This window comes from Falco naumanni, chromosome 2, assembly GCF_017639655.2.
Source record: "Falco naumanni isolate bFalNau1 chromosome 2, bFalNau1.pat, whole genome shotgun sequence".
Classification (NCBI taxonomy): Eukaryota; Metazoa; Chordata; class Aves; order Falconiformes; family Falconidae; genus Falco; species Falco naumanni.
Window position 1 is genome coordinate 35,378,375 of NC_054055.1, and position 26,108 is coordinate 35,404,482.

At 47.1% G+C, this 26,108-nt stretch overlaps 1 protein-coding gene and 1 long non-coding RNA gene across 3 annotated transcripts; one reads left to right on the top strand and one right to left on the bottom strand.

The window, feature by feature from the left end:
* Positions 1-2,122: 2,122 nt before the first annotated feature.
* On the bottom strand, positions 2,123-16,752 carry CNMD (chondromodulin). 2 transcript variants are annotated; one of them, XM_040584884.1, is made up of 7 exons: positions 16,580-16,752; positions 16,176-16,310; positions 13,558-13,698; positions 10,785-10,898; positions 7,959-8,112; positions 6,448-6,650; positions 2,123-4,058 (listed from the first exon to the last, which is right to left on the bottom strand). In XM_040584884.1, the coding sequence occupies exons 1-7, from the start codon at positions 16,649-16,651 to the stop codon at positions 3,843-3,845; spliced, it is 1,035 nt and encodes a 344-aa protein (XP_040440818.1). In that variant the 5' UTR covers positions 16,652-16,752; the 3' UTR covers positions 2,123-3,842. The 2 variants fall into 2 exon arrangements, with proteins under 2 accessions (XP_040440818.1, XP_040440817.1); XM_040584883.1 differs by having other exon boundaries at positions 16,176-16,719.
* Positions 13,715-16,148, top strand: LOC121083950. Its single transcript, XR_005826533.1, has 3 exons — positions 13,715-14,009; positions 14,124-14,251; positions 15,268-16,148. It is a non-coding gene; the product is annotated as an uncharacterized LOC121083950 (long non-coding RNA).
* Positions 16,753-26,108: the final 9,356 nt, after the last annotated feature.

Consider the following 26,108-nt stretch of genomic DNA (forward strand, 5'->3'; position numbering starts at 1 on the left):
AGATAAAAATCTCTTAAATAAAAATGAAAAAGTAATTTGAGGATGTCTTCTGCCAATCAAGTTCTCTTACTTACTGAAGAGAACACAGCAGGGGTTCCTCTGTCTGCTTTCACTTACAGAATGTCCATGGGACTATTTCGTCACATGAGCACAATATATTCTTGTATTAAATGCGTACTATTCAACTGCTTTGGGATTCAATTCACTTCGCTTAAGGCAAAAAGTTAAATAAAAGGCATTGCTACTTAATGTACTCGAGGCATATGTAATGCAAATATAATGCTTTAGCTTCGGGCTAAAACTTGTAACAATCAAGTGACAGACCTCCTTGTCCATCTCAATCCTGTAAGTCAGGTTTTGCAGGTCTAAACATAATTCCAGCGTGTCTCTGAGCACAGGCAGGTCATCTCTGTGTGTTCTGCCTTAGAATTTAGGTAAACCAATAGTGATGGCTGTTGTTGCTCTGTGGGGTGGTGATTTGTGGGGGGAGGGATTGGATCAAAGCAGTAGGCAAAACTTCCTTATAAAGTTGGGAAGAAGGTGCTTCATGAACTTTGTGAACAGTATGTGTTTTGTTCTTGACAGAACACGTGCACAGAATGGTTCCAGAAGCCCTAGGTCAAGAGAAAGGGAGAGAAGAGAAGGGAGGAGGTTGAGTAGAGGCTGTGAAGTGTACCAGTGACAGGGAATGTTCTTCGGGGCTGGAGGCAGTGAGTGGAATTTGTTGTAGCACTGGCAGTGAGTTGGCTGGAGGCAGAGAACTACCTGCAGGGACAAAGTGGATGATGTTTTAATGGTATTCAAACTTCTCTTGAGGCTTGCTTTTTTTCCTCAAGCCTTTTGATCATCTGTAGATAGTGCTGTCTGCAAGACCCAGGCAGTTTCACCTTAGTGTCTGATCTATAGTCCTGTTGCAAAAACGGGAGCAGGACAGCAAGAGGTAACAGTAGCTTTCCTATTTAATACCACAGGTGGGATTACTCTCTGCTGCTGTTCTGGGGTCACAGAAAATGCCTGTCTGTTGTGGCTTAAGGCTGCCTCTCATCTTTGGTATACACACCGTGTTTGTAAAAGATCTGTTGAGCCTCTCGGAAGCAGAACATGGTGGTGCTCCTGGTTCAGTCTAACTCTTGCCCTTTCTGAGCAGAGATTCTGTCCACCCTGACTGATGTGTCAATCAACAATATGTTCTTTGCCAACTGTAGTTTTATGCTTCTCTTCCCCCCCCCCCCCCCCCCCCCCCCCACTGCTCAGAATAAGTGGTTAATCTGTTCTTCACTGAAACTTTCTTGAATTTATTTGTGCTGCAGTAGGGATGAAGTGTTACATGGGAGGCAGAAGACAGATCCTCCCAGCTTCTTATTTTCTCAGTGTAGATACAAGTGGAGGATGGTTCCCATATCAAAAAGGACAAAGGGAGACACTCGGGTTCATTCTTTGTAAGTAGGGAGAAAGGGGGCTGTAGATACAGAAGAAATTCCTCGTGACTTGCCGTCACTGGCTTTCAGTCTTTTTAACCCTATGGCTTTGTTGCTGGGTTTTTTGTGCCCTCTGTGTTGTACTTGGGCGGTATTGTAGTTCTGGCAATTTTACTAGTCACAGACCGCTTAAGTAGCATACCTGTTTCTCTTATGATCACTTGGGCTTTCTTGGCATGGTGTGTACAGAAGAGTTCTCAAGATGTACATGCTGTATGTGAAAGTTTGTAAGTAGGATGCTTTTTTTGCTGCTTACGTCCTTTGTGACTGCCTATAGAAAGGAGCTGATACAAGCTTTTGTTTAGGAAGAGTTAATCTTGTTAAGAACATGTAGACATGGAAATTACCTAAAGATAGGAGTGTTTTTTCTGTCTTCAGCAGGAGACTGGGTTGGTTGTGGTTGTTTTTTTTTTTTACTGGAGGGGGCAGGGAGAAGCAGGTCATGGGTTGCCTCAAGGTGGCCTTAGGTACAAAAGACAGCAACAGTCTAGTTCATATACAGTCAAATTCCCTTCACTTTGCCTTCAGTGTTTCACTTGCTGATCCCCTTGTTTTCCTTTTCTGACAGTTCTTGAACAGGTAAGTAATGGTACTGTTAGACTTCATACATTGAAAAAAGCACAGAAAGCAATTGCTGTTTTTTAATATATTTGTTTAATCTGCAGTAAAAAAAAAAAAGGAAAATATACTTTTCTAAGCATATGAATGACGTACTTCTAAAACAACATAATGATCAAGGTCATTTTCATTGTAAAAAGCAGAAACAAATTTAACAGGCCTTGAAATCCCACTTTAAAAAGTTTTTAATTTAAATATTTCAAAGTGAGTCTGCTCTTCAGATTAAGAGGTGAAGCTTACATTAAAAAAAGCTACAATAGAACAAAATACTGAATTCTATTCTCATCTTATTCTCATTTAACACTTTGCTTTTTAGATATGCAGTTTAGCATTCCACATGAGGCTGTCTTTATTTTCTTTAAGCCATGATTATGTCAAATTAATTCCTCTTTTCTGTGTGTCATGCAGTGCTAATAACATTACTAGGCTTGCAACATCTCAAGAGCTATTTAGTCACAAAAATGAATGCTCCAGAAAGTGAACTCTTAAGAAAAATTGGACCATTCTGTTCATAAAGCTCATGTAGATGGCTCTGTAAACTTGGCAGTAGGGTTCAAGCTGCATAGCATGGATGAAGGCAGTGCAATACCTGCATCTTTGTTTTCCAAGGCTAGAAGCCCTGAGTCATTCCATCTTTGTGTGTCAGCTTAGTACCTTCCTTAGAAATTTAGTATGTAATAGGATCAATCCCAATAATTGCAGAGTTTGCTTAAGCACAAAGGGTTGAGGTTAGAACAACTACACACCGCCCCACCCCTTTTGGCTTTTTCTTTTTCACCCTTTCTTTCTTTTTTCCTCCTTACTGGTAAGCAGTTTCTTTTTTGGGGAGCGGAGGTTAGCTTCAGTGAAGCTAAAGGAGCTAGTGTGAATGGCTGCTATCCACGTGGAATAAAGAGGGGTTGTAATCTTGTGTCAAAAATGTCTAGTTCAAGGATTTATAAATACAGTGGCTGTTGTAGATTCAGAAGGGTCTTGAGACTCTTTGGTCTGCAACTGTATGTAAATACTTTTGCTGTAGTAGCTGGATAGCAGATAATTGTTAGACACTACAGTGGTATCATGGATACAAGATTTTTGATGCTGGGGCTTCTTTGATGTTGGGATGTGTGAAGGGTTTTGATTCTGTGGCGGCACAGATTCCCTTCTGCAGCCCCCTTTCCTGCCGTTTGTTTCTGATTTAGCACAATGTGTGCTTTCCCGTGTCCCCTGGAGCAGCTTTGTGGGAAAGGTATGCTGTAATTGGTTTATAACCATTCATAATGACCTGGCAACCTGGTATGAATAGCAACGGGGAGCAACTTAACTTGTGATTTATTTAAGTAAGCTACATGGATGAAAGGTACTCCCAAGTGTACAAGTTGAGCTAGTTGCCTAATTGGATGTAAATTTTCACATGTAGTTTGGAAGGAGAGGGTTTTGTTCTGAAGGGCTGAATTTGGATTTATGAGCGAGCCTCTGGACTGCTAAACCGGTTTGTGAGCAAAGTTTAATGGTGTCTTTTTTGGGGATGTCTCAGTTTTTGAATTCAGTAAGTGCCGTGTATACCCTTGTCATTTGTAAAGCTAATGGAATATTAACTTAAGATTTTTATTTACAGTTAGAATATCTGACCTTGCTTTTGGTGCAGTAACGCTAACTTTGACTTTTTAAAAGGCAGGATTGGTACTGCTGCTTTGGTTGTAGTCTTTCACCGGTGAGCTGTCATTGCATTCCTGCTTGTTTTGTCAAGGCTCCAATGACTTTTTCTCACACAACACCCATGATACGAGCCACCCACCAGCTGCAGGGCATGATGATTCGGCAGGCAGTACGACAGCCTTGGTAGTTGTAAGGCCATGGGTAGTAGCCCATGAGAGGCTCGCAAATTCTCTGGCACTGTGTGTAGCTTCGTCTGCATTCAATGCAGCACACGCCTAGGTGATCCAGCATGGGGTCAAAAGCCATCCCCTCACCTTCCAGTTGCTGAAAGGTAAAATATTAAGTGTCATCCCAGTGCTCTAGTTCTCAGGGAATGTAGAATGTACTGATGCTCCTGTTAACCCTACAAAGGGTGAAAACTGAAATCTTGGTCCTGTTGAAGTGAACAGAACTACCACTAACTGACCCGTGCATCTTGCTTTTTTTTTTTTTTTTTCCTTTTATCTTGCTCTGGGTAATTGCACAAATTCTACACTTCTACCGTGTGAAACAGAAAGAACAGGGAGCTCTAACTTCATTATTTTTCTTCTACAGTCCTTGCAAAAGCTCTAGCAGCAGTAACCTCCCAAGTTTTAAATATTAGTGATGAAAAAGATGTCAAGACAGTTATCTGGGTCTTCTGTGTAGATGACAATGTCTGGAGTGTACACTGTGTTTTTAATGTTTTAAATTTTGTATTTTAGTGCTTTTTACAGCATTCCCAGGAAACTATGCAGTAAGCTGTATTACCCTGTAAGTTTCTGACTGTTCCTCCCTTGTCTTTCAGTCTGCTTTTTTTTCCCCTGCCTCTGCCACACTTAGGTGCATTATGGACAGTGAGAATTCTGTGTGTTCTGTATCCGACAGTATGGAGTTACATGGAGCAAGGCATGCATAAAATATGTAAAAGCAGGTTCTTACACTGCCTTCAGGCTTCAAAATTCCTTTACTCCTTTCTGGGGGGAAAAAAGTAACATGGATATTCTGCTTTTTGAAACTCATTTGTTCTTCTCTCCATTGGTTATATTTCAAGAAAAGCAGCAACAAAGAGCAAATGCCAGAATAATACTTAGCTTTTTACCTGAGCATTTTTCATTCAGAAAGCTAGCAGCACACTGAAAAGGTGAGGCATGGAAAGGTGCCATCTCTTGTCTGGGCTTGTTCAGGATGCTAATGACAGCTTGGTGTCGTTTGGGCCCCCAGCAACCCGTTCCCAGTCCTGAGAGCAGGGAGGGTGGCACTTCCTCGGGCAGGATTTATCATCCTTGAATTCAGATACTTGCAGTATGAACTTTACACCTGAGCTTGTCATTCACACCCCGCTCATAGTGGGTGAAGAGAAATAACCTCTAGGAAGGATTTAATTTGTCCTGCAGGAAAGACCTACAGTATAATTAATGGTCCTTTTGAATCGTATGAATCTGTCTAAAGAAAGCTGGGATATAGGGCATCTACACGATAGCTGTTGGTGAAGGTGAATCCCACCCTGCAGGCTGGGGGAAGTCTGCGGAGTGCCCGACTGGATGTTCCCCATTTGGCCCAGGGGGGCTCTGGCTGGAAGAAGAGACCCGTGGCAGTTGTTCTGCCCTCCAAAGACAGGGCAGCTCAGACCCCATGGACGTGGTCACGTTAGTAGCTGCGAGGAGAAGTTAGATTCCAGCGCTACCGCTGTTTTACTGACCTCGTGAGACAGTAGATTTAGATCCACTTTATTTGGAGTGATTAATTTAAGTTTAATTAAGGAATGTCAACTCGGCAGAATGCTGTCACAGTATAATGATCTCCTGCTGTTGCATAAATGTCAAGTCAAAGCTGGGACTTATTTCCAAAGCAGGAGGCATTTATCTTGTGACAGTGTCGTATTAAAATGACTTGCTCCTGCTGCACCAAATGGTGGGTGTAAATTGTCTGGCGCTGGTGCAGTAGACTGGAAGGTGCCTGCTGCACAGTCCGTGTTCCTGCAGCGCAGCAAAGGTGCTGGGACACAGCGGGGCGGCTCCTGTGCTCTTTCTGTGGGCTGCTTTGTGTCAAAGACTGCAAAACCTGTTCTCACTAGTCATCTTCCACCCGCTGTTGCTGTCTCTAAACAGGTTCTCCTCTGTGAGTTGCTTGCGCTAGATCAGGGCCGTTTGGCCTGATAGAGAGGAGGCTGAGAAAACAGATTTATTTGGCCTAACCAGAAGCTTTTTGCAACCAGACAGGGCTACTGTTTTCCTCTCTGGCGGTCATTTCTGATGCTAATCTCTGTTCGAGGGCAATGTTTCTGGCCACTGGGCTCTCTCCTCACATTGTCAGCAAATGATAGGGTTTAACTGTCTGATCAAGACCAGCTTTGGTTTGTTTTCAGAAGGTGCTGTCCTTGTCAGATCTCTCTCTGGTGCTGCTTCCGTATGAACCTGGAAACCCTGAAAAGCAACTTGGCATCGACTTGCCTTCATCTTGCCACCCCAAGCATTTGTGGTGCTTTCAGACTGAAGTCTAATGAAATGAAAGCTGGGATGAGGGAGGGAGGGCTGAGGGAAGACTGTTTTGAGCTTCTTCGGTATTTTACGAGTCTGTAATTTCAGAGGGAAGCTGAACAGGCAAAGACTGCGCGGACATACCTCGTGTCACCAGTGGTACCTGTCTGCAACAGTTCTGGGCTCTGAAAGGAGATTACAAAGCAAATACTTACATTATATGGGTTGTCTGGATTAAGTGTTTGATCGGTTTCTTGTCCCATTGGCCTGGTTTCATTAGACTGGTGGTCAAGCTCTTGAGTCAGCTGCGTGGTGGGTGACCTGGCGTTTACTTCCTCAGTAGCAGCTTCCAAGTCTTCCATACCAAAGTTAGATTCTGATTGGCGTTTGTTTCTCTTCATTTCTCTCCTCTGGTTATCTGAAGAAATAATAATGAGATAATAACATTACCTTCAGCGTATACTTGTGTTTACCCACACATCATCCATGGCTTCAGTCATTTCTTCAGATATGAAAAAAAGGGGGTGGGGGGCGGCAGTGAGGGGCAGAGGGAAGGATGGAACTGTGTGGTGGCAAACTTGATGAGCATCCCCATGGGAGCTGCTGGCCATCCCGTGTTGTAGCTGCAGCCAATGTCACTCCAAAGGGGTGTGAGACTGCCTTCCCCCGCCCCCCCCCCCCCCTTCTTCCCCTTGAGACAAAACGCATGTGAGGAGATTTGTTGAGGTTTTTTGACCCACCCTGTGGTCACTGATGTTAACTCAGCAGCAGTTTCCAGCACTAGCAAGACCAGTCATATGCATCTCATTTTTTTTTAAAGTGCTTTTGTGACAGATTGGTGCCCCGGTGCCAAGGGCAGCTGGTGAGCCTGGTGGAAACAGCTTCTGGACAGCTTTCATACTGCTTTTTTGTTGCCCAGTGGGATGTGCAAGGTCATGAGAAAAGCAGAAAATATTGGCAGTTTGGATCAACAGATGCTCTAAAATGTGGTGGTGGGGTTTTTTTTCTTCCTTTTCCCCTCTTTGAGTGTTCTAATACTAACTGGAACAAGGAGGAGTGAATCTTTTCAAGTCATCTTCTCTCCTCCCAGGCCTGGAAGTCACCTGGAGAAGCTGCCATCTCCCTGGTGACTCCCGAACACCTTTACTAAGCTTGGTTCTGGGTAATGGGAATTCTTCAGTCCTGGGACTGGCCCCAGGACCACATAAACTTCATAGACCAGTTGCCCAGCTAAAGCATCTTGTCCTTCCACTCCACTGAAATCCTCCGGAGAAGCAGGGTAGGAAACAGGACAGGCTGTGGTCCCAGATAGATCAGAAGCTTTTGACGTCCCCCAGCTCTTGGCTAGATACAGTTGTCCTGCTACCTGGGGTCAGCTGCCTAAACATTTTGGGGGCTAGTTTAAGCTGTTGTCTTGTCCTTCTGTAGGAGGCTGACCTCCCTGGGAATGTTTCACCTTGTAGTAAGTCACCAATGTGGGCCATATAAATACAAATTTATGTGTAATACAAATAGGATTTTATACGAAATACAAGCATGGAAAATGTCCAGTAAGTGTGAATAAACTCCAAACCTGCAATCTTGGCACCAACCCAAGAGGGCTTGGGAAGATGGAGGAAAGGATCTTGGTTTCCCAGATGTGCCGGTCTTGGTGGCAAACTTGATTTGGGGAAGGCACTTAGATGAAGGGAGGGATAACATACTTCTCAAATAAAAGAAGTGTTACCTTTGGGATATGTTGGTCGCAGCCAGAAAATTGGAAGATCCCTGCAAAGCTCTAAAATTTTGGGGCTTAGGAAACTGTTATGCTTGATAGGCTCGTCTGCAGCCACCCAGATAAGGGAGTTTTCGTCAAATCTCACAGGCATGATTTCATCTTCCTGCAAATAGAAGAGCATAAATCCTTTGCTGATCAGTGAACAGTCATGTGTCTGCTTGCTGTTAATTCTTGAGCATCAAACTGTATAATCATCTGCTGCAGCTAATGCTGAGCATCCTTGTATTTCATGAATGTGAAACGATTGTACTGAGCCAAAGCCTGAGTCAAGGTTGTCGCCACTGAAATGAATGGCAAAACTACTGTCAGCTTTGCTGGGGCTAAGATTTCACCTGTCTCTCTTGGAAAGCTTTTGCCCCGTGTGCAAGGACTAGGTTCAGAGATCTTTCAGCCCAAAACACCAGATTTTCAGGTAGTAGAAACTGTGAAGATTCACCACCTTCAGCAAAGCAGCAATGAAATACGCCAGTAAAACCAAGACCCTAATATTTTATCATGCCCTTTTCTCATTTGATGTACTCCCAAGATATTACTGTATTTACAGTAGGGGTGGGGGGAGAATCTTGTTCAGAAGCTTTAGGATTATAGCCTGAGAGCTGCTCCAGCTTCCAGTTTTAAGTCAACGTGATTGGTCTGATTAAAGGTCTTGTTTGGTGAAAGCAATTCAATTGACCAAAAGCTTGAAGTGCAAGTTAAAGGAGCCTGCCTTTTTGAAGTGTACCCTGCAGGTTTTTGGTTCATATCTTCAAAGTAATGTAGGAAAATGCCAGTGATTGATTCTTTAAAGTTGTTAGTTCAAAGTATTATTTTACATAAAATGTGTAAGTATTTTATAGCAACAGTGAAATATTAAAAGAAAAGCAACTTTTGAATCATGAAACCCAGTATGATTCAAAGTTAAAATTCTAAATTGCTTCCATAAAAGTTATCAAAACTTGTTATATAACAGACTAGATCAATTTATTCTGTCAAGTTGTTGTTCCTTTAGTGTGTTTATTGATTTCTTTTGTAGGTCTCAAGTCATTTCAGTTCGCTATCCAATCTGTCTAGTGAGAAGTGCTCTTTATTTATATTCTCCCACTTAAGCTTTTATCAGCATCAGAAATATCTGAATCTAGTTTTCAGAAATAAAAATACCCTTTGTTTCTGTTTGAGATGATCCCGACTTGTGAGCAGGCAGAGTTTGGGTACCTAGAAAATCTTGGATTAATCAACCATTTTTATAGGTAGTGTTGGTTATGATACGTGTTGTAAGAAAACAGCATATGCATACTTTCTCCTAAATACATATGTGTCTGGGAGAGGACTTGATCTAGAGAAATAAATACTGCTTTGTGCTATTCCCGTCATACCTAACCTGGAAGGTCAAGCAATGAGGGAAGGTAAGAATCCCAACAGTAGCACTAAGTCACCTGCTTGTTTTGGCCTCGGTGCATGCGATTTATTGCAGCAGTTGTGTAGGTGATGCATCTTTGGAGAAGATGCACAGAAAACAGGACAAGGAAATAGGTCCACTGTAGCCAGGTAGAAGATTAGAAATATTTTCTTGACTGTTTCGGGATAAAGTCTTCAGGAATGTGACTTCGTTCTTACAAAAAGATGAAAAATTGAAACCTTGACTTTAGACAACAGTGCTAATGAAGTCAAGAAGCCCAGACTGCCTTTAAAATGAGGCAAGGCAGGAGAGGTGTAGGTCTCTGCCTGGAATTTGCACAAGATTTCTTCCCCATGATGGGGAAAATCCCACCAACTTCAGGGGGCTTTAACATCACTGCCGCCTTGCTGACTGGGTTTAGAGACACCTTTTTCCACTTCATTTTGAAGTGGATGTAATCACCGCAGCGCTGCAGGTAGGTGCAGCCTTAATGGTGCCTCTCTCCCAGCTAATTGTATCTGCTCTTGTTTCCTCTGGAGTGGAGCAACAGGGAAAAGGGTTGTGGATCTCCTGTGATCTCCTGCTGGTAGCAGAGCCCCCACCAGCATCCAGGCTCAGCTGCACTTGAATCACTGGAGCTAATCCTGTGTGAGTGATGTGTTTGGGGGGTCTGAGCTCCAGGAAACTCAGGCTTTGCACACCTAAAGCAATAGGCTTTTTTACAAATGTGACGTAAGGAGAAATTCTAGCAGTATATCGGTGAAACTGCAGCGTTTGTGGTGGTTGTGATGCAGATTCCATGAAATTTAGTTATCACGGTGTCCTAAAATGAAGTCTGATGCTGTCGAAGAAGGCAAATCATTGATTTAACTGTCATTTCTTCTGAGTTAGCTGAATTTTTGCAATAACGCTTTCCACATTTCCCCTTTATTGACTATTTCAGAGGACTGGAGTGATGGAGTCCCTTCTTCTGCTCAAGAGTGTTGATAGAAATCTCCTTGGATCTACCACAATCCCTCTTTGCACTGACTAAAGCACCTGCTGCTTTAATGCCTCTCTCTTCCAGCTTTGGGCACCGCCTGATCTTAGGCAGGTACTTTTTTCACTGAGGTCTCCTACAGATCTGGTAAAAACTGGTCTGTGGCTTCCTCCACTCAGTAATCTGTGTCCTCTCACAGTGTCCCTGGCTGTAGTGGCACATCTGACACCAGTCTTGCTGTTCTTATCTTTCAGAGACCCCTTGCAATCAGTCAATGAAGCCTCAGCTATCCCACCCTACCCTCAACAACACTACCACTATCCACAGTAGCTCTCAAATGTAATTTTTATTTGTATTTAAATATTGCTTTATGACCCTCTTTATACAAAGATATATTAAAAAAAAAAAAGTTACCCCTTACCAGCTCAGATGAGAGGCTCACTTTAGTCATCGCGTCAACTTCAGGGACGTGAGCTTTTGGCTGAGCTTTGATGTAACACTTTTCTCCTTCAGCAAAACGGATTCCAGTTATGCCCTGCAAAAGCAGAAGGCCGGGGGTTGTGCGCAGCCCTCCAGCTCCACACCACCCCCAAGAAAGCACTCAAGCTCTGCTAAAACTGCCACTGATTTTTCAGTCTGAAGGTTAAATCTTATTTAAAACCAGATGCAATGAAGCGCTCTTCCCTCATCCTTTTAGCTTTACAGTTTTGGTCAGATGGGTCTAGAAGTTTTCACTCGAGTTCTGAAAGATGGGGGTGTTTTATGTAAGTGCCTCCATGCCCTCGCTGTAGGCTACTTGGAGTAGCTTTGTTAAGGAATTAGTTGACATGATTTGAACTGTAAATTAGCACCTAACGTAGGCAGCCTCAAAACTGTGTTAACTGGTGGTGCGGTACCCTTATGACACAGATTTACAAAAATATGGGGGCAGCTTGGTCCCATCAGTGGCTGTGACAGCAAGGGGAAGCTCGTGATGGGGAATTTGGTGCAGAAATCTGTGTGTGGGTCTTCCTTCATCTGGCCTACGGGGTGAAATGCAGTTGCCTAAACCATGGATGTCTAGTTTTAAGCAAGAGAAAAACAGTATCCTAGCAGCTCCAGAGGGCTGCAGGTCTCCTGCAAGTCCTGCATTGTATCTGCCAGCCCTGCGCCAGCACCTTGGGCATCAATGTTTTGGCATGAGAGCCTTGTCTGCAGTTTCTATGTTTCTGCTGTAGGTTTTCAGGTACCCATAAAAAAGCTGTCTTTCACATTATGAATTTAGATACCTCATTGTAGATGGCAAAACTTCTGTTTTTCATAGGGTTGCACAAGCTCTGTTTAACCACCTAAATATAATTATCTAGTGCCATTTGAGGTGTGCTGGTTTTCTGCCTCACCTCTAGATGCCAGGATGGGGGGGCATGGTGTGTACATTGGTGTCATCATGACCCCTCTCCCCGTCCTCTTACAGGCATCATGGATGACTTGGGCACCTAGTGCAGCTTGAGATGGATGGTACTGAGGCACCTGAGTCTCGGCCTCTGTGCTTGCAAGTCCTGTACCCCCATCAAAATAAAATGACTAATTCTAGAGCAGCGAGAGAGGGGATGGCTATGCAGGGATGGGTGCACAAGGGAATGAGACTTTGTGGTGCATCTAGCATGCTAGGAGTATCCTAATACTGCTAAATCCAAGTCTTTGCTGACCGTGCAATCGTTTGAGCAGTGCGAGTCAATCCAAAGCTGCTAACGTAAATACTTGGCCGCTGGAAGAACGTGTCTTCAATTTCTTTCTCATTTATGTGTGTTCTTGGCTCAAAACTCAACTGGCAGCATCCCTTTGCTCTCACTGAACCTGACCCTAGCCTGCTGTAGTTACAAGTGGACATTGTCCCTGGGAGGTCCCTTTAGCTGTTGGTGGTGCAAGCTGATTTCTGACCTGGCTGTGACAGGCCGTAGCTTACCAGCAGCACATATGGAAGCAATATGAATTCAGCATCTCTCCAGTGGGCTGGTGCTTTTGTGCAGATGTGGAATGGCAAAGGCAAATGAGAAGAGCTGCTTATGGGTGCTCTTATCCAGCTGCTAATAATGTTGCTAGGGTGATGATAATGAGAGAGTTTCATAAAGGCTGAACTGCAGCTGTTGGGAAAGTCAGGGTCCTGGGTCCCCTGGTGTGGACTTGTTTGTAATTGCTGAGAAGCTAAGGAGCTGAATTTCCTCACCTGTCTAGATTCAGTGAGGGGAAGGTGGCTGCTCCAGAAACCCTGTCTAAATCTTCCCAGCAACATCATCTTTATTTTAGGTGCTGCTTTGACTTACAGAGGACTTAACTCTGAAGTTGAGCGTTTAGCACTTGAGGACGTTAATTGCGAGATCTGGGCCCTGTAAATAGGTTTCCGTAACATCACATAGATGTGTCTTCAGTAGTTGAGAGGTGGTACAGCTCAGTGAATTACCCTATCCGAGCTGTTGAGCTCTGATGAGATTTGGCATCTGTTAATCCAGTCTCTGCACTGAGCAGCCACAGCCAAGATGCTGAGGGACTCAAATGTATTTGCTGTCAGCCCAAGTGGCCCAGCACCATGTTTAGCGCACGGATGTATAAGCTATGCTAAATGCCTCCATCCTCTCCCCTGGCCAGGAGCCATGGACCCAGGCCAAGCCATGCAGAGCAGGTCCCATCCCTGATCTCAGGGCAGAGCAAGGGCTGCTCAGGTCCAGCACTTTTTAGTGGTCTCTCCTTGATGTCTACTTGGTTTACTGTGTTGATCCTATGCTCCTAAAATGGTGACATTTGGGGGAAGGGGAGGTGGTTTTTCCAGTTCAAATCATATGGACTCATGCAAGAGCTGTGTCACAGCCTGCCAGAACGTTTTTCAAGCAAGACCCCAAAGGCACATGTTATAGCTCTGTTCAATGATTTGACAGTGCACAATGTTACATGGAGCCAAACTTGATGCAGCCTAATCCATACTGCTTCCTGGAGTGGGACCTAGCATGGCCTATCCCCAAAAGGCACTTAGACTTTGTTTTGGAGGAAACTGCCTATCTCACTGTGAAAGCAAGCCGGGGAGAGCAGGGGTGTTCATGTGGATAGCCTGGGGCTGGAACCTGAGACTGATTAGGGCGCAGAATTCAGGGCAGGGCACGATATCTTTAGGATCCAATGCTGGAGCATGTTACATGAAGGACAAAGGTGGCGGTACTTACAATCTGAAAATCATGAACTTCAACAGCCTCTTCACTGCCGCTTCCTGTTTTGAATGTCTCCAAGTTGTTTCCAGCATCTATTTCCATTGATCCATCTTGTACCTTTCCATTAATGCTCATAGTATAGTGAACGTTGTACACCTGGAATTGATAAAGGAGCAGTAGCGCATGTCAGTAGTTGCTTATTGCCTTCCTCCTACGCCAGGCGGTGGGTCAGTCTGACTGTCATAACCCCATTCAGCTCTGACCTTCTGTTTCTGTAGGCATTTGATAAACCTCCAACAACTAACACCACACAACTGCAACACTTCACCACTGAGGCAGGCCAGCAGTGCAGCAGGTTGCCCAGAGAGGTCGTGCAGTCTCCATCCCCGGAAATTTTCAAAGCCCAACTGGATAAGGCCCCGAACAACCAACTCGGACCCCACAGCTGTCCCTGCTCTGAGCAGCAGGTAGGACTAGAGACCTCCTGAAGTCCCTCTTCCAGGGAGTACTCACAGTACTTCAAAAACAACGTGGGGCGAGTCCACATCCAGGCTCACTCAGGCTTAAAAACCTTCTTCTAGGTCATGTTTTAGGAACTGCTTCGTATGCTGGCATGATTCCCAAAGGACAGAGGAGTGAACATCCTACTCTGAAGGAGGCCAACCCCTATTTATCTCTTAGGATGTTCTGCTGAGGCACAGGAAAACAGGTTTGTCTTGAATATGAACATGCTTTCCAACTTGTAATGGATGTGAACTTTGTTAAAATTGGATGTGAAGTTGTATAGACTTCTATTTTCTTTGTCAGCGTATTTGCTCTTATCCTATTTCCAATGAGGAGAGCTGCAGCATGGTTTGTATTTGCTGAAGGACCGCAATCTGTGGAGGGGTTTTGCGATTTTCTTGTGCAGCTTTGCTAAAAGTGCTGCACAAGCAGTTTACTTTTGGCCTTAAAAAAGCCTTACAGCATTTTAATGAAAAATTTACACTGACAGCTAGAGACAAAATTCTTCTCTCACCTTTGCTCAGGAAAACGTAAGATGCTAAAGATTTATGGTTCCTCAGTTATACAGATTCAGTTCCATACTCTCTGCTGTCTAGGACTCCTATTGAACGTGATCCATAAAACCAGACCAATGTACACCATCTGTCCTGCTACAGGCTGAGCCAGAGTTGAGACTTTGTTACCCCTGTCAGTTATGGGATAATTTAAATATTTAAAATAATAATAATAATATATTAAATAATAAAATAAAATAATAATAATTTTTAAATTGCCTTATTATTATTTTTTTAAATGACCCATAACACCATTTTTACAGTTGCTTCCCAAACATTTGCAAGTCAGGTGTAGCTTTCTGAGTTTGAAGGCAGCTTAGAAAAATAACTCTAAGCTTTTTCAGTGTCTTCACCTGGAGATCAGCTTCAAAGCTTAATGACAACAAAGAATGTGACACATCTTACAAAGTGGAATTTAGGTGATGGGAGCAGTAAAAAAAAAGGAAAAGTTTGTCCCATACTCCACAAATGCACCCGCCCTGTCAGAGTTGAATACGCTGTGCCCCCTCCCTGCCTACGGACCCGTTTGCATCCCTCTCCCTTTTCAAAAGCCTAGAAAAGCAGATGACTTTTACAGCATGTTGTGGAAGTCAGCAGCCTGTCCTGTCTTTTTGGTGTAAAATCTTTTATTTCCTTTCTGATTATCTGAATTATCCCTACGTGCCAGGTGTACCTCGCAGGGGGACCTCTGCTCCGGCTGCTGGGATTCGCACAAGGCTCTCCTTGATGGGGACTGGTGTGTGGCTGGAAGCGGTACAAAATTTCTTCCAAGGTAAATTCAAAGATACTAACTGCACTTATGGAGCAAGTTACATTCACATGTGCACCACCATGTTTCGAATATGGTTTAAACAAAAATCTTATGTGAACAGAAAGAAAAGTTTGTATGTTAACATGTTCTAATGCTCCAAAGTTTGATTCTTAAACTGAGCGGCAGCTTCTTGGGTTTTGCTCTTTGCATACAGGATTTTCCACGTACCCCAGTAAATGTAAATAATAAAACTTATCATGGCTGAAAAAACTGCTCCACAGCTGCTAGCCATAAATGCCTGTGTGTACACACAGTCACACAAACCACCAGAGTGAAATAATGGTGCCTGTTAATGCGTTAAATATAGCATTACATATTTGAGGGGCCAGGTAGAATCCAGACCAAGAATGCAGATGATGTGAAGAAGGAATTTACACATTTCAATGCCTTTTTTTGTCCTGAGAGCTGGAGTTTGCCCAGGATGTGAATCCCCAAGGACTTGTTGGGCTTTGAGTTTGCTGAGGATTTGCGAGCAAAAATCAATGTAGCGTCTGTGCTCTCAAAGATACGTTTCATGTTTGTTAATAAATGTGCTTGCCGGAGGCTCCATCCCAACAGCCGGTGAAGATAATGATTATGGGTTTGGGTTGGGTTTTTTTGGGTTTGGTTTGGGTTTGGAGTTGTTGGTTGTTTTTTGTTTTTTTTTTTTTGAAAGCATGGAAAAAATTAAAGATCTGCTTAAAGAGGTCTTTATCGACCCCGCAAGATGAGTTTCCAGCCTGCGCCCCCCCTGGCGTGCCCCCAGCCCCGCCGGCCGCGCTCACCTGCCGCTCGGTGGCTTTCCAGAAGTAGAAGGCGCCGATGGCCCCGGCCAGGAGCAGGAGCGCCCCGGCGATCAGCACCGCCGCCCCCGCCTTCAGCAGCCGCCCCGGCCCGGGGGGCGCCGCCGCCCCGTAGGCCTGTGGAGAGCGCGGTGCTGGCTGCGGGCGGGGACCCCCGGCTGCCGGGGACCCCCGCCCGGGGACCCCAGTCCCAGCGTGCCGTCCTGACCCCACCACCACGCACCTTCCGCCGCCTCCCGGTCCTGACCCGCCCCGGCCCATGCTGATCCGGCCCGGTTACCACCCGTTCGGTCCCGCCGCGATGCCCCCCGCATCCCGCCCGAACCGCACCGCTCGCTCCCGCTCCGTCGCGACCCGTCCCGCCGGTGCCGCCGGGCCGCACTCACGGGGGGCAGGCACTGCTCCACATCGTCGGGCCCCGCTCGGGCGATGGGCACCTTCTCGCAGCCCTCTGCCATGGCTGCCGCGGCAGGGAGAGCTGCCCCCCGGCTCCGCCACCGCCCCGGCCCCGGCCTCGGCCCCGACGGGGGGCAGCACCGCCCCGGCCCGCCCCGGCCCCCACGGGGAGGGCAGCACCGCCCCCCTCCCGGGCACAATGAGCCCCTTCAGCTGCCCAGCAGCCGTCGGAGCTGTGACCCCCTATCCCAGCCCCGTCCCCCATCCCCCCACCCCCGGGGCTTGCCTCCAGCTTTGGAGAAGGGGAGGGGGTCAGGGGCGTTGGGGATACACACGCTCTGTGTGCCACTGCGGACAAGGGGGTGCCCCGGCAGACAGCCATCGTAAAAAGCATCTTGTAAAACAGAACAGCATTTTAACTGCTTTTTTTTGCATTTGCCACAGCCATCTGCAGGCGCTGGAGCTGAGAAGCTGCCGGTCGGTGACTGCTCTGCAGAGTGCCCAGACGGCAGGGCCGGTGGCTGAGCCCTGCTGGGGCTGGGCATCGCCTGGGCGATGGGGCAGCGAGCCCTGGCCGGCTCGGTGCGGGCAAAGCACGGGGACGGGGCGGGGGGGGAATTTAATCTTTTCATTTAGAAAGATCATGGACACCCTGCGACTTGATCTCTAAAGCAGACGTACCCTTGGGACTTCTTCTGCCTCCTGTCACTCACGATGGTCCGTTGGTTTTGTGAGCATCTAAAGTACAGTAGGATCATAGGAAATGTGGATTGAAAGGAATGATCACCTGCATCTATTTCCTCGTTCTAATATTGTACGTGGGAAGCTTTTAAGGGCTACAGCGGGCTATGTGTGCCTGTCCGTGTTTCTGTCTGTGTCTGTGTTTCCTTTGTGCACCGCACAGATATCCATTCTGCCTGTACATACATGCACATGTATGTGTCTGTGTGTGCATTTTTTGATGCTGGAAAATAGTGCTGGATCACTTTAGGGCTGACATTATCAACCACAGAGCACAGTATCCTTCATAAAGCTGAAAGCAGAGAAAAATAATATCAACTGCAAAGAAAGCATGAAGAAGGGACATCTGGGTTGTGCCTTGCCCTGCCCTGCCTTATCCTGCCCTGCCCTGCACTTCCCTGCCTTGCTTCGCCTTGCCTTTCCCTGCTATGCCTTTCCCTGCCCTGCCCTGCTTGCTCCATGGCCCAGCTCCAGTTACCCAGACAGGCAATGGCACAGGAAGGAGGGGTTGTTAAACTGGGGAGACCCTTCCAGCTGGGGCCACCTCATGCCGGAGCAATGCCTATGCTAGCTAGTTCGCCGATAGCAATGTTTTTCTCACAGTATGCATTCCCCGTTCATATTTCTCTTCCCCTCCCTTCTCCCATTTTGCTTGCCTGGCAGGTCTGTGCCTCCTTGCTCAGTTGCTGCACACTACTCTCGTGCTCCCCCCCATCCTAAACCTTCTGGGATGTTGACAGCAGAGGACAACCGATTACCCCGTCCCACAGCTGCTCATCCCAGTTCTGCGTGCCCTCCTGAGGCAGGTTTGGCCCCTGCAGTTTATTTCTTACACTTGCCTCTCCTCTGCCCCCACTCCATAACTGCAAAAATCCTTCCCGTTTTTCATGTCTAAATCCCCTCACTGACCTGACCAGTACCATCACCAAGCCACACAAAAGCTGAGAAAGCTCATGCCCACCAACTGCCTTGCGTCTGCGTGCTTGGAGACTGATTCCCAGGGACACGATCCCCATTTCCCTTCCCTTCAACCCAAATTCATCCTTCCCGTCGATTACTGTCGTTAACTATCAGACCTTAAACAAAAATTTAATGGGCATAGTTGCTGCCGAAAATAAACACAATCACAGCTCATTAAATCAAAAGCGAAGCCTACTGTGCAACTTCCTAAACTAGGGCATATTCCAGCCCGCTCTTGAATGACATACTCTTGTAGGTTGGGACTAATAATAAGATTATGATCCTCTTCATTAGCAAGTATTTTGTTACACCAAAAATCTCATGAATGGATGTGTCTATCCCGGCAAAATGTGAGGCTCCCAGCCTTTGATCTCAAATCTTCATTTAGCATTTCTGCTTTAAAAAGGCAGATTTATTTTGAGGCCCCTGTGCTCGTCTCCCACGGCAAACCACGCCAGGGAGGGAGCACTTGCCCGGCCAGAGCTGCTGCTCACTGGGGTTCAGCTTGTTCGAGCTGCTCCCCTGTGACTGAGGTGGGGGAGCAGCTGTCTCCCTACCCCAGTACTCCTCTGAGCACCCAGTGGCTCTTTCCCTGGGATATGAGTGGAAGGACAGAGGGAGGCCACACCATTTGGGCTAGCAAAAGGTTGGCTGAGGGTGAGGAGGAGTGTTAGCAAAGACACTGTCAGTGCAAGAACAAATTGGTTTAATTAATACATCTACGCTGGATATTCACAGCAGTACCTTCACTCCAGGTGCTGCGTGGTAAAGTGCAGTATCACCCCTGGGAACGCAGAGGATGGGGCCAGAGGGCTCACTCCCACCATGGGGCAGTGGTGGCCCTGGCAGGTTTTGGCTTGGGCAGACTCCCACAATCCCAAGCAATGGTGCCAGCCACAAGCTGATCCACAGGGATGGGTGTCTGCCTGCAAGTCTTCAGCGGGCTGGAGCGTAAGGTGGGTTCTGCTTACGTGGGAGGTGTGGGTGGGAGAATCAGTCCTTCAGGAGGGAGCTGTTCCGCCCAAACCCTGGGAGAGAAGCTGTGCAGTGTTTCCTCCTCAAATCAAGGTGCAAATCCCCTGAGTAATCCTCCAAACATATTTTTCTCATGCAGGGAACAATCCCAGATATTTTTTTCCCCTGACTCAGAGCACTGCTGCCTCTTCTTCTTTTGTTCCACAGGCAAAGGAAGAGCAGCATGAAATTTCAAGCAGACAGGAGAGAAAAAAATATTTTCCTGTTATACAGTTTGCAGCTTACAACCTCTAGTTAACCCTGATGCTAATGCTTTGCCTTTTGTGTGGGCATGTATCTTTTTTCCTTGGAGGGTGTAGAGTGCATCTTTTGCTGTTTGATTGATTAGGTGACAAGAGAGAAAACGGGATTTTTTAGACAGATGCAAATCCTTACAAACAGATCAGCATTCAGCAGTTCCAGACACTCGCTGCAGAGTGGAAAGATGAGTGCAACAGCTAGTGTTTGCAGGACTCGGGACAAAAAAAACGTGACTTGCCTTTCACTGGCTGAATTCTTCATTTGGAATAAAGATGATGATACTAGTGTCTGAGCTCAGTCTCCTCTCTAAATAACATGTGTGTGCTCAGCTGGATTAAGCCAACTTCTGAGACTAGAAATCATAACAACAGTCTTTTACAGGACAGCCTTTCTGGCTGTCTAATACTATTTTCCTCTGGGCTGAAAAGCATTCCAGAGTACTTGGAGTGCTGCAATGAATGTGAGGTTGCTTAGCTGATAGTACTGGCTTGTCTCAAGGGAACACATTTTCTCATTATTTTTCAGTTTAAAGAAAAATTTTAGGAGAAATGGAAATATTAAAATAGGAAGGATTTGGTGATGCTGTGCGCCTTTCTGCAAGTCTCTTGTGGTGCCTTATGCATTTATCTTAATTTTCTAAGTGTCCCAAATAGTTATTTGAATCCATGATGGCATGAACAGAAATTCATGAGGGCTATGGAGACTGGGCACCTGATTCACTGCTTTGCTTTTCCATGGGTTTATACCACCGTAACATGGTGCTGATTCAGGTCCCACTTACCTGATGACTCTTCAAAATAAACAGAAAAAAGTCCTACAGAAAAAGAAAATCTTGGCTTTAGTATTGTGGCGGGTTGACCCTGGCTGGGTGCCAGGTGCCCACCAAAGCGGCTCTACCGCTGCCCTCCTCAGCTGGGCAGGGAGAGAAAATGTAACGCAAGGCCGGTGGGTCGAGGTGAGGGCAGGGAGAGATCGCTCGGCAGTGACCCTCACGGGCAGGGCAGGCTCCGCTTGGGGACATTAGCTTAATTTGTTAGCAATCACATCAGCGCAGGATAATGAGAAATAAACCCAAATATTAAAACGCACCTTCCCCCCACCCCTCCCTTGTCCCCGGGCCCAACTTCACCCCCGCTCTCTCTCCCCGCTCCCAGCAGCGCCGGGGCCGGGCATGTGGCTGGGGTCAGTCCCTCACACGCTGCCTCTGCCGCTCCTTCCCCTCAGGGCGGCTCCTCACAGCCCTCCCCTGCCCCAGCCGGGTCCCCCCACGGGTGCCGTCCTTCAGGCACAGCCGGCTCCAGCCCGGGTCCCCCCGGGGTCCCCAGCCCCGCCAGCAAACCTGCCCCAGCCCGGGCTCCTCTCCCCGCGGGGCCACAGGCCCTGCCAGGAGCTGCTCCGGCGTGGGCTGCCCACGGGTCACAGCCTCCCTCGGGCACCCACCTGCTCCGGCGTGGGGCCTCCAGGGGCTGCTGGTGGGGATCTGCTCCTCCGTGGGCCTCCCCGGGCTGAGGGGGACAGCCTGCCTCAGCGTGGGCTTCACCTCTGCTCCGGGCCTGGAGCCCCCTGCCCCTCCTGCGCTGCCATGGCGGCTGCGGGGATGGGCCTCTCACGTATTTTTTCTTCTCTGACTCATCTGCAATTGCACAGCTTTTATTTCCCCTTCTTAAATATGTTATCCCAGAGGTGCCACCACCATGGCTGATGGGCTCGCCCTTGGCCAGCGGTGGGTCCATCTTGGAGCCGGCTGGCACTGGCTCTGTCGGACATGGGGGAAGCTTCTCACAGAAGCCACCCCTGTAGCCACCCCCCTCTACCAAAACCTTGCCACAAAAACCCAGGTATTTAACCTGTGATATCCTGAGGATTCTGAGAAGCTCTAAGGATTCTTGCTGGCAGTGAAACCAAAGGATGAAAAACCATATACATATGTCACTACCACAGATCTTGTCTCTGTGGTGGCGCTGGACATTGTGGTGCCCCTGGGATGCTCACTTTTCCTCCTCTCACCCCCGCATTGTGTGTGGGGTGTGCTGACACTGTCCTCCTTGTTTTGACCAGCAACACACGACATTTCAAGTACCAAATCCACTGTTTTTCCTGGTAGGCTCTGAAATTCCACCTAAAAAGCCCTGCAACATCCCTTGCTCCAATGCTGCTCCCTGGGGCATCCCCGTTTGCTCTGCTTGGGGTGTATCCCCAGATGGATGGTGCACAGCACAGGTGAGCTGGCCCTGCTTGAAAGGATGGCCCAGAACATGCTCCGTGCAGGACCTTGCTCATCCTGAATCCTTCCTCTTCTCTCCTGTGGTTGGGTGAGGACATATGGCCCATCACAGTTTGCTCTTCCTCACCTCAGGACACTAAAGGCTGATTTGTTTTTCCCCAGGGCTGAATCCCATCTATCCATATGTCTTCATCTCATTCATCTTAATTTAGCTAGTGGCTGTGCCTTCTGTTTTGCTTGAATTAAAGAAATAAAATAAAATAACTAGCTGTCATTACATGCTTTCATTCCTACCTTTAACAATGTGGTCTCTTTTGTAGCTATTCTGTGTAAATTGCTCATAGGCTACTTTCTTTCTTAACTTCCAACCACAGCTTTGTGCTTTGGAGGTAGTTATCTTAAACAACTCGGTAGCATCAATCTGTTTCTTTCCCAGAGGCTTCTTTACACTTTGACGAGAAATCTGCTAAGTTTCTTTTTGCTTTGTAGCAAAGGCCGAGTCTGGCTTCTTTTTTGTTTTTCTCATCCGAAAGCACCCATGCATCAACTGTATTTCTCTTTTTCGATCTATGCACTGTTCTAATAATTTCATGACCCGACTTTAGAGAATATTTCCAATGAGATTGTCCTGGAGGCACCTGCAGCACCAGAATGTTTTTCACAAATCCAATCTCTTGAAACATATATTTTACTCACCCTTCTGACAACACTTTAAACATTTTTTTTTTCTTTCTTTACCTTTGTGAGGCATTTGTGTGGGTCAATTCCAGCAAGTTTAATCCTATTCACCTACTCTGTGTTCTTTCATTTAGCCTCTCACATCGGGCTTTATTTGATCCAATCTATAATACTTCTTCCCTCAGATTCAGATCTCTACTTAAAAAAAAATAAAGATTCTTCCAGAAAAACCTCCCTCACATCAGATGTAAGAAACTAAACCTGGGAGAGTGAAACAAACAATAAACAACCACGTCTTCTGCTAAATTTTAGGGCTGTGTTGATTTTTTTGGTCGCTTCACATCCCTTTTCTTAAGATTGCTGGTCCTCAGAGATGACCATGGAGACTATAACATGTCCATCAAGGTGGTCCAGGGCCTTCCTGTTTCCCACTGAAGGGTATGAGGGTTGCATTTCCTCTGAGGACATCTGTGCTTAGCATGGGATATGGTGGGACATGGTGGAGAAAATGGGTAAGTTCTCGCTGGAAAATCAGCAGACAGTGCTGGCTCCGGTTGAGCCACGGACCACTTGGATGAATATTTCCCTGAGAGAAGGGTAGAGAGACATACATCAAGAGCAATCACCATTTCTGGGTGCTCCCTGTCCTCCCTCCGCATGGCTTTCCTTACGAAATCAAGCTCTAGCAACACCAACAATAATAACTTTGGCCTGGCTAGGGCCAAATCTCCTTTCCCAAAGATGTCATTTGATACACCTGAAGCAGCAGGGCCCTCACTGCATGTCCAGTGTGGACTGCTGAGAGGAGTAGATGCCTGAAAAATAGCATGAAGAAAGCTGGGGACCTTTCACCTTGGACAGCCTAGAAGAGTGAGAAAGAGAGGGAGGAATGACAGCCCATGAACCTGGAGGCCAGCTGAAGGGGGAGAAGGGATCATGAGCTTCTGGGAAGAGCTGGCTGCTGTGGGGCTCACAGTCACAGCTTCCCCCCGGACCCCCAGCACAGCTCTGCTTCTCAAGACTTGCCCCATGGTGCCACGAGCAGCCATTTCCATTACGTTCCCTAATCCCCAAAGGGGAAACTGTCAAATAATTTAAGCTCCACATGTTATAGCCCGTCTGCTCTGGGCCGTGCACGGCATGGGGTAGAGCTGAGAAGCCAGAAAGCACCACTGCAGGATACCAGACTAATTGGAGAGGGGGTAGCAGTGGCTTTTGTACACCAGTTTGTCCTCCAGCAGGTCCTGTGAGTGCAGGGGCAAAGCCCAGCCCCACTGCCGGGCTGGGGAGATGTAGGAGAGCGCTGAGGATGGGCCGGGCCTTTCCCTGCTCCCCACCAGCTTTCTCTGCTGACAGATGTTCTGGTTGCTGCCTCAGGCTGTTGGCCTGTCCTTGCATGGTCTGGCAGACAGTGAGGACTTGTCTGCAGGCAGTCTTTGGGCTGGTCTGGGGGAAAAAGAAGTTAGCTTACAGAGAGCTAGGCACATGTTCTGCAGTATTACACTAGGTGGAGAGAGCCACCTTGCAACTGCTCTGCCTTCCTCATTTTGAAGGTCTCCACCATACATGGCCTTGGTGGCCTAGAGAAGGTGCTCAAGGTAGCCGATTTCCTTGCCTTTGCCCACAGAAAGCCAAGCTTGTCCCTGGTTGTGACCACATGTGACTCCCCTCTCCTGCAAGGAGGTGGCTGCAGCTGTCCCAGAGCATCTTGTAATGCCATAAGGGAAGCCTGCCCTTCCTGGCCAAGCCCAGCAAGTGGCTCTGTGGGAGCAACATCTTCTGCACAAGCCTGGCCTGATGAAAAGAGCTTTGTTCCCCCACTGCCTGTGCTTGTTGATGCTGAAGAAACCTGGCCCCCAGCTGTGGCAATACTGGTTTTACAAACGGATGTGACTGGCATAGCCTTTGCTCCATGTCTGCGATGCAGCTGGGTGGTCCCTCATGCGATGAATTAGTTAATGCGTGAAGAGGCTGGAGGAAGGCGTAAGGCACTGAGCATTTCTCTCGCCTTCTGAGGATAATGCATTTTAAAGATCAACTTGGATTTGCCTGCAATGTGATTTGTTTAATTATTTAAAGCCTGTTAGCATATTTTCCTCAAGGGATGGAAAATCCTCAGTGAAAGGATCCTTACACCAAAACAGAGATCTCCATTGTATGCTGAAGGTCTGTGCTCACACCCAGCCACCTGCACTGATCCCAGCACCTTGTACAGCAGAAACACCATGCAAATACCCACCTTTCCAACTCCAGAAGATGCCTCATGCCAGCCTCTTTTCCATACCTTCGAGTCACCAGACACTAAAGGGCATTTTGTAGGGCAGCTGGGGTTATAAGTACCTGGTATATATATATATATATATATATATATATAAGGTACCTGGTACGGAGAAGGCTTTATAAGACAGTTCTCAGTCCTTTCCAAGCCTGTGCGTGATTTGGTATGTCTGCACAGTGCAAGGTGAGATAGTGTTGAGATACCTGGGAAAGTACATCTGGGACTATTATTGATGCCCAAGAAAGAGCTTTCTGATTCAGGAGTCTCATCTCCACATGGCTGCACAGCAGAGGACTGTATGAGGAAGTGCAGAGAAGGTAGGGGAGCAAAGGGTCCTGTCACGGGACTGGACTCACTGTATCCCAGGTGCTCTTGCTCTGCTTGAAAACAGTTTCTTGCTCCGTTTTACTGAGCCTACTGTGACAAACAGCACATGCAACGCTGATCCCACACTGCTGAAATCCCAAGGGATGGTGCCTCTCCTTTCTTCACTGTCCCTCCATGAAATGCCAGCTTGACAGCCCTTGCTCCTTCATGCCACCTCCAAGTCTGACCTGCAACCTCCCATTTAAAAGGGAAAAAGCTCTCAATGGGAAAACACCATGTTTCATCTGAGTAGGGGTGGGTGTGGGGGTGTGTGTGTGTGTTGGGCAGGGTCAGATGGCTGAGGCAGGACTTCTCTTCAGCATCCCCATCGCACCTACAAGGTGTTACACAGCAAGCTGTACCAGACACAAGCTCCTTCTTTCATCTCCTTCTGTTCCATTGAGCAATGAGTGCTCACAGATGTGCCAGCAGCACAGCCATCCTTGCTGTGGGACAGGTTGGAAATGTTTTGGACTTGGTGTGAGAAAGCACTAGGGCTTTCCACTCCTTGGCACAGTTCATGCTGGTTTCTCCATCAGTACCCTTCCTGGAGAAGGCATGGGCTGCAGGCTGGCTTGCAGCTCAGAGATTTAGAGAATAATGGGGACCATGCTCTCCCCAGCTGGGGGATCACATGCCCACCTGGATGGGCACGTCACCCAGGTTTTCCCAGCACTGCTTGGAGCCGAGGTACCTGGGTACCAGGTCTGGCGCCATGTTGCCTTGTCTGTGCTGGTGTCTACAACACCTTGTGGTTTTCTTCACTGCAGTGCCCATTGCAGGGACAGGATTTAGATTTGCTCTGACATTGTAATGGGGGACTCCAGAGACTGATGCTGTTTACACTGGCAAGGCCTGACATCCTCGTGGCATTTGAGCTGGGTCACCGCAGATTCAAATTGTTGTTGATTTTTATTTTGTGGTTTACCCATGGAACCCAGACTCAAGGCTCAACTGGGGCATGGTGGCTGGTTTCCATGAAGTCCACCCTTCAGCC